This window comes from Ascaphus truei, chromosome 11 (genome assembly GCF_040206685.1).
Source record: "Ascaphus truei isolate aAscTru1 chromosome 11, aAscTru1.hap1, whole genome shotgun sequence".
Taxonomy (NCBI): Eukaryota; Metazoa; Chordata; class Amphibia; order Anura; family Ascaphidae; genus Ascaphus; species Ascaphus truei.
Window position 1 is genome coordinate 44,451,554 of NC_134493.1, and position 19,888 is coordinate 44,471,441.

The window sequence follows — 19,888 nt, forward strand, 5'->3', positions numbered from 1 at the left end:
ATCTACTGTTAGTCCCAATAAAAAAAAAGGTATTACTTCAATTAGATTGTAAGCTCTTCGGGGCAGGGACTCATTTTCCTAGATGTTACTTTTATGTCTGAAGCGCTTCTTCCCATTATGTGGTATCTGTATTATTTGTTATTTATATGATTGTCACATGTATTACTGCTGTGTAGCGCTATGTACATTAATGGCGCTACATAAATAAAGATATACATATCAGAAAAAAATAAAGAAAAAGCGCCCGATCTTCGTTTAATAACGTAAGTAAAATTTAATCAAACATGGACAAGACTATTTAAAACTCACAAGAATCCAAACAATATGGGCATTGTATGAGTGAAACTCATGCTCTAGACACGCTGTGTGGCACCGCTGCTCCACTGGGGATGCTCCGGATTGACGTCACTCCTCTGTAGATGGTGTTACACCCTGGAGGTTCCTCCGGCAACTCCCGTCTCTTAGGTACAGGTTCCCTTGGTAGTAAAGAGTCCCAATGTACCGGAACGGAGTCTAGCTTCACTCTCCCAACCGGCACTGGTTGTTTAAAATAGCAATGGTAACACGTCCCTACGCGTTTCTTCAGACTAAGCTGATTTCTTCAGTGGAGATCATAAAAGATAAAGATATACATACATACATACATACATACATATTTCCTTTCATTCAAGTATTTACTAAGAAACAGCACAAGACAGACAAAAGCTAATCCCAAAGTTGAACAAGTGCCGTGGATATGAAATATGATACTGATATAAAGTTGCTGTATTACTGTGTTACAGTAATTTTACATTTCTCATGTCTTTTCTTTTTTTTTTTAGACCTGGATCCTGATAGCGATATCAAAAAGAGTCTCAACCTGATCCCCTATAGCTTAGTGCGTCCCTTCCACTGTGAGAAAAGACGCCCGGTTCTCTTTGCGCCGTGCATGTTGGCCAAAACCCTGGTGCAAAAACTTCTTAACTCGGGCAGTGCTTTGGAGTTTAACATGTGTAAGCCAGGTGAGAGAGAGCCAATCTATTCTCTTTGTGTTTTATTACAGGTTGATGAGAACACGTGTTTAGTAATCTCTCTCTTATTTTGCTATTGATACTTATTGCTTCACGTGAGTCGTTTATCTAAGTATCTCCCGGCTGCAAAACTTGTGCAAAAATGCAGCACCACAGGGCACCTCTGCAGAGCTCCATTAATGACTAAACGCGGCAATAAATTCCATTAACGGGGATCGTCAATGCTCACTAACGATGTAAGAAGTGCTATTTTCAGCCCGTGCGTTACTCTATCGGACGTTAGTGTTAATGATATGCAGAAGAGGCGTGCGCCTCTAACAGCGCAGATGCCCAGCGCTCCGTTAAAGATACCGCAGGGATTTAACGTAACGTTAGTTGGGTCAGCGCTAAAGGCGGCGCTACTCACACCCAGACTCTGACACTGGTCTGTTACAGGGCCGGATAAGTGTAAGTCCGCAGTTAGGTCTAATTTAACTATCGCATAGTCTTTTCCTCTCCTGCCTTGTCTTCCTTTACTTTAATTAAACACCTAATCAGGGCCGTTAGTTTTTACATATATTTTGCTTTGTGGATACCAGTTAAATGGAAGAAAACTAACTATCCAGGTAACGTCACGTTAGTACCCCAGGTTTAACGGACTTCTGTATGTACCCCCACATTTACACACGTGGCGACAACAACGTCCCTGGTTATGTTGCATGGCCAGTCAATCTGCTGCAACATTACTATTGAATCCTATGGAAACTCTTAAGCCGTGCCTCGGTATTATGGAGGTACAGTACGGATGTAACAAGACTTACTTTCCACCGTGCCACGGACGCAAAGCTCTGTGACGCCGGGGATACTGTATAAATGCTGCGTAATAGGACCCTCCCACCAGCCGGGCCGCGCAGTCGTGGTTGCGCCATCGCAAGCGGCCGCGGCAAAGAGGGCTGCAAGCCTCACAAACTGTGGGGAAAGATAGCCTTGGTGCAGCTGCGCCACGGAATAAATTATCATTGGAATTGAGAGGAATGCTTTTTCCTTGATAGAGCTGCATTTTTGCACCCATTTTGCAGCTAGGAGACTTTGAGAAATGATCCTATTTGCTCCTGAATTTAATTGCTCACAAATATAATGCCTCATTGTGTTAGCTCGATTGAGCTAAATGCATGAATAAATAATATTATTAATGATAGTAATAACAATAATACAGATTAATTCTATGCGCTACAAGTGACAAAGCTATTTTTCACAATGTGCTCAAAAATAATGAAGAAATGGAAACAATTAAGACTGCTGCATTAAGTTTATACAGTATACATTTTGTCATATGCACAAAAACGAATGGGGGGAAAAAAAGTCTTTTAAAGAAGATATTACGTTATTAGGCGTCACAATGGATTTTTGGGGCACAAAATTGGAGCATGTCAAACTTAATTTCAACTTAATTTCTTCATCTGCTGCAGCTGTTTAAATGATGTATTTTTCCCCTTTTGTTTTGGCGCACAGAAATGGCGGGTGCTTTGCATACAGATGTTAATGGTCTGTACTAAATAAATAATATTTCTGTACGTTACAAAATCAATGGAAAGTGGATCAAAATTGTCCGCTTAGCGCGGCTCAGCGGAAACCCATAAAAGACACATAATAGTGTTGTCCTAGTGTTCAGTTGCTATGTATCGAGCCACACTTTACACAGCGTGGATGTACAGCAGGGGTAACCAACTCGTCCTCAAGAGCTACGAACAGGTCCGCTTTTCAGAATATCCCTGCTTCAGCTCAGGTTGCTCAATCAGTCCCTGCTTCAGCACCGGTGGCTCAATCAGTCCCTGCTTCAGCACAGATGTCTCAATCAGTCCCTGCTTCCGCACAGGTAATGACTGATTCACTGATTGAGCCCCCTGTGCTGAAGCAAGGATGTCCTGAAAACCTGAGCTGTTGGTAGCCCTTGAAGACTGGCGTTGGTCTCCCCTGATGTACAGGTTGGCAAAATCCTTTATATTTACTAATACTAGTTGCAAATTAAATTGCATCAAATCGAATATTCCAGATTAGGAACGTGTCAAAGATAATTTAAATCAACCAATGATGCGTCATGTAAAAAATCTTCATAAAAATGATGCACATTTAAAGGTTTGTATTCATTTCTAGCATCCGTCTGCTTTTTTAAACAACCCTTAATGACATTGTTAACGTATTATAATGTAACAAGCATTTTGTGTTTCTATAGCAACAATTTACAAAGTCCCATCCCCTTCCTCTTCTGAAAAAGGCTCTGGCACACCCCTTTTTTAGCCCTGCCCTCTCTCTAGCAGTGCACCAATTATATCTAGTGACTGCCTGGTCACATGATCATCCCCACAGAACTTTGCATCTTTCGTCCTCTTCTGCTGCACTGACGGTCATTTAGTGAACCCCAGAGCTGAAAGTTTGTCGATCGATCGGCAATTTAGCTAATTACATATCATTGTTTGGATTGGATTGATGCACATATTAAAGGGCAATTTTAAAACAAAAATGTAAAAAAAAACACAACAGCTTGAACTGCTGCTTTAACTTATGTAAGTAATTGCTTAATAACACTAATTATGAACGTATGTTGTATAATTAATACAGTGTGAAATGAATGAATGAAAATCTCTGAGCTGGAAAAAATATTTGGATTGTGCGTTATGTAAGTGAAAATGAGCGTTTTGGCGCCATACTGACAATTTTTTTATTTATTTATTTATTCTCATAGATATCATAACAAAGGAAGAGTTTCACAAGAAGCAGAAATGGGAGACGGTTATCCACTTCAGGGAACGGAGCTTGAACACCGTTGAATGTATTACACCAGCAAATATAGAGGCAGTCGCTTCCAAGGTACAGCAATTATGCAGCTGACCAAACCTCTGATGAGGACAGCATGCAACCGAGTCATTCAGAATCAAGGCAGCATCAATGTTATAATAACAGAAGTGTTACTGTGTTAATGTTATTAGTGTAACGGATTTTCTGGACTGGCCTGACCCACCCAATCTCATATTGGCCCCTGTGGTCTAACCAGTCCCCATTACAGTGTGTGATGTCTGGTGGTGCACCTGTTGGCAACAGGACTCCTGAGTCTCCCGCATGATGGTGTGTGGGGATTGCCAACCCAGACAGGCAGCTGTGGAAGCGTGCGTGAGTCCTACCTAGATCCAGTGCAGCGCCTCCACCTCATCAGGATCCCAGCTTGAGCTTGTGGATGGTCCTGGTGAGGAACTCCTCTGCCAGCTCTTTGTTGTCACAGATGATCGGGAAGCACTGCCCGATCGCCGAGGCGTTGTGGTTCTCTCTCTGGTCGTTCTGTTACCTCTGCCGGAAGTGACGTCATCACCGGAACCGGATACTCCGCCATCTTGCGATGGATCCCCATGCGGGATCTCTTCCTCCACAACGACATCCGCCGCCGGAAGTGATGGTTCTGCTCTCCGCTCCGCTCGGGCCTGGGCTAGGCCTTCTTCCGCCGTTGCCACCACCGGCGCCTGGGGAGGGTAAGGATGTATCTCACCGCTCCGTCGGCTCGGGATGGGATCTTCTCCTCCTTCCGCGCTGTAAGTCACCACGGCCGTGGGACTCCGCCGCTCTGGTTGTCTCCACACAGGCGATCTCGGCACCTCGAGACTCCGCTCCGCTGCGACACAGGTAAGTGCTGGTTCTTTTGCAGCACCGCTGTAGTGGTCCGCCGGTAGGCGCATCACCACTGATGTCGGGCTTGCCTGCTCCTCGTCCAATGAAGCAGACTCCGACGCTAGTAGTGGCACTTCAGGGGACCGACGGTGAGGTTCCGGGTTCTCACCGCGGTTGTAGACCCCTTTCTCTCTAGGCTCCGTTGCGATCATTAGGAGCGATCCCCATTCTCCGGGATCAACTGGTTCGGAGCTGGCCGCACGCGGGGTTTCAGCCGTCAGCATGGCTGTGTCCGCTCCCGCCTCCTCAGTCTGCCCTGGTACGAGGGCTGCCTGGCCCCTAGGTAGTGGATGCCACATTGGGGACACCTTGCTGTGGTGCTAGCTTCTCCGCCGGGTAACCTGCACTGCGTGCACAGGCACCGCAATGTCTCTTTGTCCCCAGCCTTGACTACCAGGAAGCCTCCTGGCAAGGAATAGGGATATATGTCCATCTCGCTCTTGGTAGTACTGGTTACGGGAGACACTTTGCACAGTGGTCTCTCCTGTTCACCAGCTCCTCGTAACTGTGGGACAGGAAGCTCACATCCAGCCCCTCCCTCAGACAACTCGGGTCTTGCCTGGCAGAGATAGAGACCCCTCCCCCTGGTGAATATTTGGGGAGGGTCCCACAAGTTAATCGATGCCCCGGCACAGGGGCTGAACTTTTCACAGTCCTGGGGGGCGCGGCCTCCGATTTCGCGCCATTACCCCCAACAGGGTGGGGTTCTTCCTTTGGCGCCAATCCCAGCCGATTTCTTGCAGCTGCCTTGCGTGCAAAATACCCTTCTTTCCCGCATACAACACCAGCTGCAGGAACTACTTTTGGTAACAGCACCGTTGGCTCACCAGCTCCTTGCTCCGCTGGATTCATGCCCACGGGGCATAATTGGAAACCACTCCCCCTGGTTGAGATTAGGGGGAGGTCCCATAGATTTATCGGGTGACCCAGCACTGGGGCTGAGTGAGTCACTGTCCATGAGGGTGCGGCCGCAGCTTTCGCGCCATACGCCCCCATCAGGGCGGGGTTCTCTTGTTGGCGCCACTCCTGGCCAACTCCCTGTAAGTTTTGCATTTGCAGAATCCTCTGCACTCGGCCCACGCGGTCTCCCGGGGAAGCGGGAACCGCCATTTTGGAATTCATTTCCATCAGCCCCAATCACAATGTCCTCAATACTGTCCTCCAGGGTAGCACCCTGCGATCCTAATCAGGACCAAAACGGCGCGGCCACAGCTTTCGCGCCACTCCACAACAGGCTCGTGAAAGACGTTTCAGTAGCAACTTGCTCTTCAACCGCACACACGCCATGTGCGCTCTCTCCATTAACCTCCATCCGCCATCTTGGACTATCCGCACCGCTCGGATCCTCCATTCTTGCGGTCGCCATTTCCTCGCTGTACTTAATAGTATTGTACATGGGGCTCCTCTCTGCGGGGCAGCCACCACACCGGCACAATAAAGATTTCCCTGATGCACCACCATGTGTACCTAATGTAGGCTGGACTCGTGTATGCACTACCTCAGGCTAGGCTCACTCTCTCTGTGTCTGCTGTATCTCCTTCCTCCCAGTCTGTGCTCCCTACGGTAAGTGGTCTGGAATGGGCTAGAGTACTCTGGGGCTTCCATGCAGTACTGGGGCGTCTACCTATCTTGGTCAGCCTAGCGCAGACCCTCTCCAGGATTCCTGGCCACGTTAACAGGCTATCCCTTTAGGCATCCTACCAACTAGCACTACCTCAAGGTGACTAGGACAGCTATAGCCCGGCTCCAAACCCCCAACTCCTTTCAGGCCCCTAGGTCGTCCCTGCGAACTGACAAACTCCATCAGCCCCCTGACTACCCCTAGGTCCGTCCCAACGCAGCACAAAGTGGCAGCAGACACTCCCTGTTTCCAAGTGACCTAGCAAAAGCCTGTCCTGTTGACAGGTCTCTCTCAGCAGCGCCTCCAAATGTAACGGATTTTCTGGACTGGCCTGACCCACCCAATCTCATATTGGCCCCTGTGGTCTAACCAGTCCCCATTACAGTGTGATGTCTGGTGGTGCACCTGTTGGCAACAGGACTCCTGAGTCTCCCGCATGATGGTGTGTGGGGATTGCCAATCCAGACAGGCAGCTGAGGTAGTGTGCGTGAGTCCTACCTAGATCCAGTGCAGCGCCTCCACCTCATCAGGATCCCAGCTTGAGCTTGTGGATGGTCCTGGTGAGGAACTCCTCTGTGGTGCAGCCCCCTGCGTAATTACTCCACACTTACACACGAGGGTATCTTTTATCAGAGTCATCTTTATTGCTGGATGTGGCTATCTGCCCTACACACGGGTGTATTTAGCCACACATTATATCCAGTAGCTTCCCTCTGAAAGGTATATTTCTCCTTGATTAGGGATTCCCTCTCCCCGTAGGGATATCTACTCTGCGCCAGGTCCCTGGTCACAGTCTCATTATTCCTGCAGCGTATATCAACTCTGAACTCCTCTACCACTAACTACAACCTAACTTTTGATCAGTGCTGTGCCTTATGTATTCTCTGGGGGCTGACACAACTCTGACATCACCAACCAGGGAGTCAGAGCCTGTGACCACTCCCATCCATACATAGGGCACCTCACCAGGGTGTGAGGGCAAACCTCCATGATTACTGCTGGCATGCCCATAACTTACCAGGCCTTACTGTCAGCAGGAGAGATGACTGCAGCCATTTTACAGCCTGGCTACATTAGCAAATAAAAATACCACTTGTGAGCACAGTCACATGTCTCAGACAGGTCTTAAACCCTGCCTTTCCCCATTATCGCTTAGCATACAGTGCTTCCACTGCAGCCAGGGATTCTGGGAAATGACATGCCAATGAGGACTCAGTGTGTCGCCTTTTGCTTCTTGTCCTATAAGATTATGCCTGCCATATTACACAGCGTTTCAGCACAGCCTTGGCTTAAAGAAGTGCAGAGCCCATAAACCTAATCACAGGCAGCTATTTTGACCTTTTGGGTCTCATTAGTGTGAGGTTGGCTACTGGTTTTGCAACGTGAAGCTGGAAGTGGCTACACCCAGAACCAAGATAGTTTATGGCGAGTAAAAAAAATTATTAGCAGAAGTTTTTCAGTTTGTATTTCTGAGCAATACATTTTACAGGTGTTCAGATAAAATCGGATAAATATCAGGGAGAGGTTTAAATATGTGTTCCTTACCAGGTCTTTCTCAGTGGACATATTGGAAAGTCTTCATAATATTTGTAATCAGTCTTGTCAATAAAAAATGCACCTTTCCTATTGTATATAATACAGGGAATAGGGCACTCAGGGTTACCCTCTTTGTGAATTTTAGGGAGCATGTAGAATGTGCCATGTTTTGGGTTAGCTGTTATCAGGTCCTATATACATATATATATATACATATATATATACATATATATATATATACATATATATATATATATATATATATATATATATATATATATATATACATATATATATATACATATATAGTTACATAGTGCACTCCCTTGATAAAGGTCCTGTCCCTAGGACCAAACGTCGGTGATTGTGCCTGCTATTCAATACAATTTTTTCATCATTACCAAGTGTGCTGTCTCTTCCTTGCTGCGTGTACTTTGGATTCTCTGGACTCTATGGTCTGCCTGGTAAGGAGCCTTTGATTATACTTGTCTATATGGGACTAGCACCTGTCTTCATCTTTATTTGTGTGCCATCTGCTCTGTTAATATATATATATATATATATATATGCAAATATAACTGTATGCTCATCTGCATGTCTTAGGCAGGACTGCAACCCCGCCGTTAATTACAAGCTTGTCACGGTAGCTTGTGACAGGTTGTAATTTACACCAAAACTATATATAAATATATATATACCTGGGTTTGAACTGGGACGAGACTTAAGATATAATAAAGTGATTTTATTCCTTGATAAAGGTGAACACACAATAATGTACAAATAACAGGCAAAATATAGACACTTACTTAAAGATTATGGCAAGAAAGCCAGCAGGATTACAGACTGGCCACTTCTCCCATATTTCAGCTGACATCACAGCAAAATAGGCAGGACACCTGTATATATATATATATATATGTAAATATGTGGAGGGTTTTTGTCACTTTTTTTACTCACCATAACTTAACTCAGTATTATGGTTTTTTATATATATGTATATACAGTGGTTGACAAATCACCAAAAAATCTACTCGCCACCTAGTACCAAACGTGTGCTGCTTGGGCCAATATTTACTCGCCCGGGGGTTAAATCCACTCGCCCGGGGCGAGCAGATGTATAGGTTTGTCGAACACTGTGTATATATATATAATCAAAAAATAAATAGATGATACCGTTCTGTGGCTAACGAAATGCTTTTATTTGTGCGAGCTTTCGAGATACACTGATCTCTTCTTCCGGCGATGTTACAATGAATGAATATATATATATATTAACAATACCGCATCAGCAACCAAAAAATTAATGCAATGTCTAAACCTATTTTTAACAGAAAAGTAACTGAAAAAATAACAGAAAAATTATCTGCTAGGCGGTGCTAAAGGAATAAAATAGATATAGAAACACAGAAAAAGAAACCTCTAAAAAGCACTCAGACAAATTATGCAAAATAATAATAGTAATTTATTCAATCAAAATAAGATGAAAAACAAAAAACAGCTGACTGAAACCCTGCCTGACTGAACAAAATAAATTTAAATAGGACAACCCCAAGAAAAACTAAACTACCATAATAAAAACAAACCATAATATGATCAAAACCTCAAAACATGTAACCACTATGGGGACAAAGTACCCATAGTGATCCACAACCGGCCGGTCGTATAAAGGAGATAATGAACAAAAAAACAATAAAGGAAAATAAATAATAAACCTCTGAAGAAAATAAATAAACAGGAAATGGTAGAATATATCAGGCATACTATACTAGTGTAAGGGGCACTGTATTAGGAAGACCTAAGGGCATGAAACTATAAATATAGTACATGACAGCAAAAACATTATTTGAAAGGTACTTCAGTGACCCAAACACAGATATCAAAGATGACATATAAAGGAGAGAGACCCATATAATTGAAAGCAGTATAATGACTGCAAGTTAGTAATGGTATATGAAGATACTCAGCTCCTGTATGACTGTGATGACAAGAAAGTCCTGGATAGACGTAGCCACGATCACAAAGTAAAAGTTACATCCAGGGGTATTCACAGCAAATGAAATGTCCAAATAAAGTGCCAGCAGGCAGGGCCAGCAGCATGAAGGTATCACCAACGCGTTTCGCCCGCTAAGGCATCTTCATGGGTCCCTAGGTCTTCCTAATAAAGTGCCCCTTACACTAGTATAGTATGCCTGATATATTCTACCATTTTCTGTTTATTTATTTTCTTCAGAGGTTTATTATTTATTTTCCTTTATTGTTTTTTTGTTCATTATCTCCTTTATACGACCGGCCGGTTGTGGATCACTATGGGTACTTTGTCCCCATAGTGGTTACATGTTTTGAGGTTTTGATCATATTATGGTTTGTTTTTTTATGGTAGTTTAGTTTTTCTTGGGGTTGTCCTATTTAAATTTATTTTGTTCAGTCAGGCAGGGTTTCAGTCAGCTGTTTTTTGTTTTTCATCTTATTTTGATTTAATAAATTACTACAGTATTATTATTTTGCATAATTTGTCTGAGTGCTTTTTAGAGGTTTTTTTTTCTGTGTATGTGTATATCCAGAGATAATAGGGCGCCCAGGGATGCCCTCTTTGTGAATTTTAGGGAGCATGTAGAATGTGCCAGGTTTTGGGTTAACTGTTATCAGGTCCAGAATATATATATATATTCTGGACCTGATAACAGTTAACCCAAAACCTGGCACATTCTACATGCTCCCTAAAATTCACAAAGAGGGCATCCCTGGGCGCCCTATTATCTCTGGATCTGGCACAGTGACTGAGAATATTTCTGGCTGGGTGAAAGGCATTCTAAAACCACTTGTCAGGAACACACCCAGCTATATCCCAGACACCACTGACCGGCTAAACAAACTTAATCCCATTGGCCCCCTCCCAACAGGAACACTAATAGAAACCATGGATGTAGAGTCACTTTACACTAACATCCCCCACAAAGATGGGATTTCAGCCTGCAGATACTTCCTGGGACCGCACAAGCCACTCACAGAGACAGTGACTAAATGCATCGAATTTATTCTGAACCATAACTACTTCACATTTGGAAATGACACATGCCGCCAGACAACCGGGACCGCTATGGGCACTCGGACGGCGCCACAGTATGCCAATCTGTTCTGTGCAAAACTGGAAAGTGACTCTTTCCACTGGTCACTTGAAGCCCGTTACATACCTTTGGTACATCGATGACATCCTCCTGATTTGGACCTCTGGTGAACAGGACCTCATACAGTTCTATGAGAACTTCAATACGTTCCACCCGACCATCAACCTCAAACTCACCCATTCCCCAGACAAAGTATATTTCCTAGACACCACCATTACTATAAAGAACAACCAACTACAGCCTTCTGTATAGCGCAAACCTTCAGACAGAGCCAGCTATTTGAGGGACAACAGCTTCCACCCCACACACACTAAGCATGCAACCCTCTACAGTCAAGCCATATGATACAACCGGATATACTCTGACAGCAGACAGAGGCCAGCGGATTACAGCCTTGAGATCGAATTTCATAAACCGTGGATATAAACACAGAATTGTAGACCAGCAAATCCACAAAGTTACCAGAATACCAAGAAGTGATCTTGAATATAGACAGAAAGAGACAAGCGACAGGGTACCTTTTGGTGGTCACATATAAACCACACCAAGAAGCGGTCCTACAGTATAGCACAACCTCAATTCATCTTATAGCAAGCTTTTATTAAATCCCTTGTGGTCCCGCCGCCTAAATGTATAAAATTTGAAGAAATATGACTAATACAATTAACATATTAACTACTGTATGCCTTTATTTGTTAATTTTTAGAATAAGCACTGTTTACTTGAAGCTGAACTCGGCTGCACAAAGGATTTAATCAAAGCAAAAATCTTCCCCATCGTTCTTTTTATTCGAATTTCTGAGAAAAACATCAAGAGGTTCAGGTAATGTGTTTTTATCCCTTGAAACATTTTGTCTTCTGATTGCCAGATTAACACCGTGTGAAGCTGCCCCCACCGTGTTAATCGGCGGTGTTTTCAAAGTTCAAGTTCCGTGGTAGTTAGACCATTTCATGTTATTATCTGAAAACTTATTCTGCAGTTACTGTGGAATTGTTCAGGCTTTATGCTTCTCAGCTTACATGCTGAGAAAAGCAACGTAACACAATTCATAACGAGCATTTAGTTAATGCCACAGCTGGCAAAAGTACTTTAGTTTAGCAAAAGTGTTAAACCACTAAAGGTAAATACTCATAATTCACACGCTGTACCTGTTCACGCTTCATTTTTAATCCAAGGGTTTCTCTGGAACTTTTGGAAACAGAGTTACAGAGTTACAGAGTTACAGAGTTACAGAGTTACAGAGTTACAGAGTTACAGTGCCAGTTCGTTGAATCCTTTAGCCTAATGTGGGTTTGGTGGATTAAATTAGATTTGCACTTTAAGGGCCAGATACACAGAGCTCTGTTAAATCAGGGCTCCTAACATCCCGTTACCTAAAACAGTAATGGATGTTATTTTCCCTGAAGTAAAGCATATCCACAAAGCAACGGCCATTGTATATCTCATTGGCATAGGCTTAACGGCAAGTTAATTTAGCCCAACGTTGCCTTAACTTCAAATAACATGGCATGGCGTGTCTGACCTAAAGGTGGCGCTACTTCTATCCATAATCTAATTATATCGGTAGAGGAAGAGAGACAAAAAGTATGACTTATCGTAGCGTTGCTGTCCTCGGAGTCGCTGGCAGCAAAGCAGAACGTGGGAGCTCGGGGGGACAGTATAACCGTGGCTGCCAGCGTGGGTTCCGATCTGCCGAATAGGACCTCCCCCCACAGAGTTTCTCACTGTCGGCAGGGGAGCAATTAGGATACCCATTAAGGCTGGCTACACCTGTATGTAGAGGTACCACTCACATCCGAGCTTCCATCTTGTTCCGACTCTCTCTGCTAACTAGTGCGTTTTAAGGCACAGGCAGAGATGTGCAAAGTTACTTAAGACATTTGAAGAGCTGAGAAAGCTTTCGTCTCATTGCTTTCTTTTTAACATTAAAAAAACGTTCAAAATGTTGCAAAAGTTTACTTGTGACTTTTCTATATCTGCTCAGCTTTGCTAAAGATGCTGTTAAAACCCCACATTTGTTGAAAGTCGCAAAGTAGGCACTCGCATGAATTTAACGGTATATTTTCATTGCTGAGTGCATACCGCTCTTGGCAATGTTTATTGGTATATATTGCCATTCTTCCTAGTTATGTGGGTTGTGAATATCCAAAATTAATTGGCTTAGATTTACTGAAGGTCGATATTGAATAATAAAATATTGGGTTTCCCAAAAAATATTTGTGGGGAATTCTGCCCTATGTACTAAGAATGACGTATTCATAAGTAGGTTGAGTCATTCAATCTAATTTGCATACACCAAAAAAGCAGTAGCTCGGCCTTAGACTACAAATTCATTGCAAAAGTCATGCCTTCTGTCACCAACTGAGCTAACATACAACATAAACACCCCACAAATACAACACAAATAACACACAAAAAGCATTACAGCCATATTTGCTAATGTAAGACTTTAGTAGCCGAAGTTGCTAACTGGTCATGGGATAACTATGTGGCCTCTTGGGTTTCTGAAGGATTAATATATTAATGCGTTCAACATTGTTAATATTAGGTATTTTTCCATTCTAGGTGGGCTGGTCTTATCTTGCCTATTTCTAGCGGCTATTATATACATAGGCAAGATTAGCCTAATGGGATCAAAATTGTCAATATTTTCTGCCCGAAATTGACAGGTATTGGAGTTTAGTGAATAGGTAATTAGCTGTTAAATTCTTCATTTGCACGGAGGGAGCCCACTCGGGCGGTCATTATGGAAGTTGGACCCTTACCGAACAATAAAACATATAAAACAAATATCATAAAGCAATACCTGTTGCAGGCCAGTGCCTGTCTGTAGCATCCAGCTCTCTTAGCTGGGGGGGGAGGGGAGAACTGATCCAGCCTGCCCTTTCTTACACTCTGTTAATTAAGGCCAGGTGATCTGCACCTGGCGTCTTTTGAAAAACCCTCCCTGGCCTTTAACCCTTAGTAGGGATAGGTATAATTTCCAAATGCAGGGTTTATGTACCTCCCATCCACAACTTCACCACCTTTCTTTCACAGTATATGTGTGTATGTGTGTATGTGTGTATGTGTGTATGTGTGTATGTGTGTATGTGTGTATGTGTGTATGTGTATGTGTATGTGTGTGTGTGTGTGTGTGTGTGTGTGTATGTGTGTATGTGTGTATGTGTGTATGTGTGTATGTGTGTATGTGTGTATGTGTGTATGTGTGTATGTGTGTATGTGTGTATGTGTGTGTATATATACATACATCCTTTTCTCATTGCAGGCGGCTGCTACCCAAGCCGGAGAATGAGGAAGAATTCCTACGTACCAGTCGTCAGAAGGAAAAGGAGCTGGAGGCGCTCCCTTGCCTCTATGCCTCTGTAGAGGTGGATGCCTGGAACAGCCCCGAGGACCTGATACGGACAATCAAGGAAAAAATTGCAGAGGAACAGCGGAAAACCGTGTGGATAGATGAGGATCAGTTGTAAAATGACACATATTTAAATCCCATTTAACGAATGAATATAGAGAGACAGAACCTGATCACTTACATTAAGGCTTGTCAACTGGTGCCCAGGGGAGGGCCTTGAAGAGGTCCTTGGTCGGGTTGCCCATGATAATTTCATACTAGTTGCTAAGGCGGCTAAGTGCAAGTCTTCACACTGGAAGTCACTTGTAAGTTAAGGTCATGTAAATATATACTGTATGGTACTGATGCCAGAAATGTTGCAAAATAATGAAATATAATAATATTGCAGTCTTTAAATGTATCTAAAATGACATTACAATAAGCTTGTGGCTCTCTACTCCTGAATGTTTTCTGATCTCGCCCCTGTCTTAAATGTTTTGTTCTGGATTTTTCCGAACTATGTCACAAACTATTAAGCTTCTTGCAGTAATTTTGCATGCTGTTTTCATGGTCCTTTATGTAAAAATAATGGATTGTTTTTATAGATTTCATGTGACAAATAGTAGTCTGTTGCAAGTCTAATGGATATTGTAATACAGTTCTCATATCTTACATTGGGCCAGATGCAATAAGCTCAGTTAGCCTATTTAACCTAAATTAACGTTCGGTTATTTGCTTCAGTGACCAAGCATTATAATTAATCTTACATTAACCTAGTGCTACTCCTTAAATAATGTATGGTTATTTTGTTTCCAGCCGTTAATGCTAATGATACTGGATGTAAAAGAGGTGTTCCCCCTAATACTGCATATCCACTAAAGGACATTCAGGTTAGCACAGGGATTAATTACTGCATGGAAAATCCTATTGACTTGAATGGGACTTCCAGTGTAGTAATGCCAAATCTTCACTATCGCATATTATTGAAAAGGGTATCAGTTTGCTTTAATTGTCTGCAGACAAATCTTTATGTATCTCATAATACCAGTGTTCTTTCAAGATAATGAGATTCTTTTGTGGGTTTTTTTTTCAAAGACTAAAGGGGGTAATTCATTAAAGGGCATGACCAATATATCATCATTCCTTACATGCTACCTGCTGTAGAGGATATTAAATCTGAGCAATGCTGATCACTTTTTCAAGGGGAAGTTTTTCACTATTGTCTAACTCAGTGTTTTTCAAACAGGGTTTCCGCGGACATCCCTAAAGGGTTCCCTACAATTTTTAGGTCATTTGAAAATTGTACCAAATACAGCAGAATATACAATGCATCTGATCTCAGACGCACTATTAGAGAGGGTTGGGGTTCCTTACAATGCATCTGATCTCAGACGTGCTATTAGAGAGGGTTGGGGTTCCTTACAATGCATCTGATCTCAGACGGGCTATTAGAGAGGGTTGGGGTTCCTTACAATGCATCTGATCTCAGACGCGCTATTAGAGAAGGTTGGGGTTCCTTACAATGCATCTGATCTCAGACACGCTATTAGGGTCGGGGCTCCGCAGAATTTCACAATATAATTAGTGTTCCTTAACCAAAAAAAAGATTGGAAACCACTGGTCTAACCGAAACCTTTTACTAGTCTGATAATCTTCTGGTTAAAATCTGCAGATCACTATGCAAATTGTATGACCTTTGTCTTTATTTAATATAACAATAAGCCATTAGTCCCAATAAATAATGTGTGAACATCAACTCGCTTGAATTGAAGTTTGTACAATGTTAATTGTGCCCTTGGATGTATACATGCTTAAACAATCTTGATTCATTTGAGTAAGATGCCATAATTATACCGTACATATTAACATGTTTTTATTGATGTTTTGTTTTTAGAGTGTTGGGGTCTTTTTTTAAATATTAGGAACTTTGATAAATAGAATATGTAGCACACGGGGGGTGGGGGGGAATCAGAAGATCATGACGTTTTAAATAGCAACATGTTTAAAGCAGGAGAACATTTACTCACCTGCACACTGCAGTTTTAAATAAATAGCCAACAGATCCAAAGCACAAACTTTCTCACTGTGCATGTGAAAAAACAGAAAAATCTAAATGAAAAAATCCAAAAAGCTATGAATTTCCTACTCACGTGAGACTCGTCCTGTCTCCCTTGGGGACAGCACATCGCAGGAAGCGAAGCAGCGCTCCGAGACTGGGGGACAAGAGAAGCCGGCGCCCGTAGCAGTGGCTTCTCCGGACGGCCAGTCTTCAGACCCTGAGTGGTCTATATACTTTTATTACCTGGGAGCACGTAAGCCCATTTTTTCACTGCTCTAAGGCCTCGGGCATGGTCAGCGCTTAGGCGCTGAGGCGCGCTGCTGCTCGGCAGTGAGCCCCTTCAGCCGCAATGAGAGTGGCTTTAGCAGGGGCTCGCGCACGCTTCCGCACGCCTGCGGAAGCGTGTGTCTTAAGAAATCTTTCGTTTTTGAGCTCGCCGGAGCGCAGGGCCGGTCACGTGAGCGGTTCGCCCAATGAGGGCGAACCAGCTCCGTGACGTCACTGGCCCGCCCCCCAGACACGCCCACGGACGGCGCGCGCTCTAAGGCCAGGGAAAGCACCGCTTTCCCTCAGCCTCAGGGCGCCTCCGCACGGCTTCAGTCTCTATGGACTAAGCCTTACCTGCATCTTTAACTTAGAAAACGTTATTTGCACTCTGTCCTCCCCTGTCTCTCCTACACATAACTTGGGAGCCATAGTCCCACTTCAGTGAAAGACCTAACATTCTGCAGGAGTCCACGTGTGTGAGAAAAACGCTTGATTTTTTGCATAAACCCTGTGAGTGGGAAATTCATAGCATTTTGGATTTTTCATTTAGATGTCTATTATAGTTTTACACTGTGTGTATATTCTCAGTTTTTTAACATGCACCTTGAGAAAGTGTGCGCTTTGGATCTGTTGCTATTTCGCCATATAGAGGTTGGGAAACATCTCTTCGAAAAGCTTCACCTTTCCCAAGAGTTAGTGTATTGTATACATTTTTCATCTTATACTATATTAGTGAAAGCACTGTATGTTTGCCTGCCTGCCTGCATGCATGCATGCCAGCCTGCCTGCCTGGATGTCCGGTGTCCCTAGGGGAAATCTCATTGGTCCCTTGGTCCGCCCCCGCACACCTCTCATTGGCCTGAGGCGGAGTGACGGGCCAAAGGACACACAGGGACACACACACACAGGGACACACACTCTCCCCCGTCAGTTGGACCGCAGCTCACCTTCCACACCCCCCCCCCTCCTCTCCCGGTGCCCCTCCTCTCCTGGTGCCCCTCACTCTCCCGGTGCCCCTCACTCTCTCCCCCCTCCCCACCTCACCCAAATCCCCACGCTCCGCAACATCCCCAGCCGCACCATCACCCTCACCGTGCGCCGCGGAGGAAGCGCGGCCCTGCTGCTCAGCAGCAAACTCCAGGCTCCTCCCCCCTCACGGCGCGGCCCTCCTGCTCTCCCCCTCACGTGCGCCGCTACCGGAGAGGGAAAGCAGCGCGGGACTCCCCATCACGTGCGCCGCTACCGGAGAGGGGAAGCGGCGCGGGACTCCCCATCACGTGCGCCGCTACCGGAGAGGGGAAGCGCGGCGCGGGACTCCCCCTCACGTGCGCCGCTACCGGAGAGGGGAAGCGCGGCGCGGGACTCCCCATCACGTGTGACGCTACCGGAGAGGGGAAGCGCGGCGCGGGACTCCTGCCACTCTTGCCCCCCCCCCAGCTTCCCGAACTCACCTCCTGCCCCAGCCAGATGCCACGGGGTCAAGGTAAGTCACACACCGTCTCCCACCCACGCACTGTCACCCAGTCACCCACACACCCACCCAGTCACTTTCACCCACCCAGTCACCCACCCACCCACTCACTCAGTCACCCACTCAGTCACTCACTCAGTCACCCACCCACTCAGTCACCCACCCACTCAGTCACCCACCCACTCAGTAACCCACCCACCCACTCACTTAGTCACCCAAAAACTCACTTAGTCACCCACCCACTCACTCAGTCACCCACCCACTCAGTCACCCACCCACTCACTCAGTCACCCACCCACTCACTCAGTCACCCACCCACTCACTCAGTCACCCACTCAATCACCCACCCACACACCCACCCAGTCACCCACTCAGTCACCCACACACCCACCCAGTCACTTTCACCCAGTCACCCACTTTCACCCAGTCACCCACCCACCCACTCAGTCACCCACCCACTCAGTCACCCACTCACTCAGTCACCCACTCACTCAGTCACCCACTCACTCAGTCACCCACTCAGTCACCCACCCACACACCCACCCAGTCACCCACCCAGTCACTTTCACCCAGTCACCCACTTTCACCCAGTCACCCACCCACCCACTCAGTCACCCACCCACTCAGTTACCCACCCATTCAGTCACCCAGTCACCCATTCAGTCAGTCACCCATTCAGTCAGTCACCCAGTCACCCACCCATTCAGTCAGTCAGCCACTCACCCACCCACCCACTCACTCAGTCACCCACCCAGTCAGTCACCCACCCACTCAGTCACCCACCCACTCAGTCACCAAGTCACCCACCCATTCAGTCAGTCAGTCACCCACTCACCCACCCAGTCACCCACCCAGTCAGTCACCCAGTCAGTCACCCACCCACCCAGTCAGTCACCCACTCACCCACCCAGTCAGTCACCCACTCACCCACCCAGTCAGCACCCACTCACCCACCCAGTCAGTCACCCACTCACCCACCCAGTCAGTCACCCACTCACCCACCCAGTCAGTCACCCACTCACCCACCCAGTCAGTCACCCACTCACCCACCCAGTCAGTCACTCACCCACCCAGTCAGTCACCCACCCACCCAGTCAGTCACCCACCCACCCAGTCACCCATTCACCCACCCAGTCAGTCTCCCACTCACCCACCCAGTCAGTCTCCCACTCACCCACCCAGTCAGTCTCCCACTCACCCACCCAGTCAGTCTCCCACTCACCCACCCACCGACCCAACTCACCCACCCAACCACCGACCCAAAGTCACCCACCGACCCAAAGTCACCCACCCACTGACCCAAAGTCAAACCGACCCAAAGTCACCCACCCACCGACCCAAAGTCACACACCCACCGACCCAAAGTCACACACCCACCGACCCAAAGTCAAACCGACCCAAAGTCACCCACCCACCGACCCAAAGTCACCCACCCACCGACCCAAAGTCACCCACCCACCGACCCAAAGTCAAACCGACCCAAAGTCACCCACCCACTCAGTCACCCACCCACCCACTCAGTCAAGTGTCACACACCCACCCAGTCACCCACACACTCAGTCAACTCAGTCACCCACCTAGCTGTCAAGGGGGGGGGGGAAGCCTAACCCTGTCGTACGCCCCCCCAAAATTATATCCCGGGAAATGCCGGGTCTCTCAGCTAGTATTTAATGAACACTTGTATTTGTCCTATTAGAGGACTTTTTTCACTTATTGTTGTCACTATTGTTTGCTGTAATCACCCTAAAATATTCACTATTCACCATACG

General features: G+C 45.6%; 1 protein-coding gene across 1 annotated transcript in view; it reads left to right on the top strand.

Moving 5' to 3' along the window:
* Nucleotides 1-17,539, top strand: part of CARD11 (caspase recruitment domain family member 11) — an 87,945-nt gene extending 70,406 nt beyond the window's left edge. Inside the window, exons 21-24 of the mRNA XM_075565977.1 lie at nucleotides 822-1,001; nucleotides 3,733-3,857; nucleotides 11,695-11,810; nucleotides 14,257-17,539. Of these exons, the coding sequence (XP_075422092.1) occupies nucleotides 822-1,001; nucleotides 3,733-3,857; nucleotides 11,695-11,810; nucleotides 14,257-14,461 (626 nt within the window). The 3' untranslated portion in view covers nucleotides 14,462-17,539. The remainder of the gene's footprint in view (nucleotides 1-821; nucleotides 1,002-3,732; nucleotides 3,858-11,694; nucleotides 11,811-14,256) is intronic.
* The last annotated feature ends 2,349 nt before the right edge of the window (nucleotides 17,540-19,888 follow it).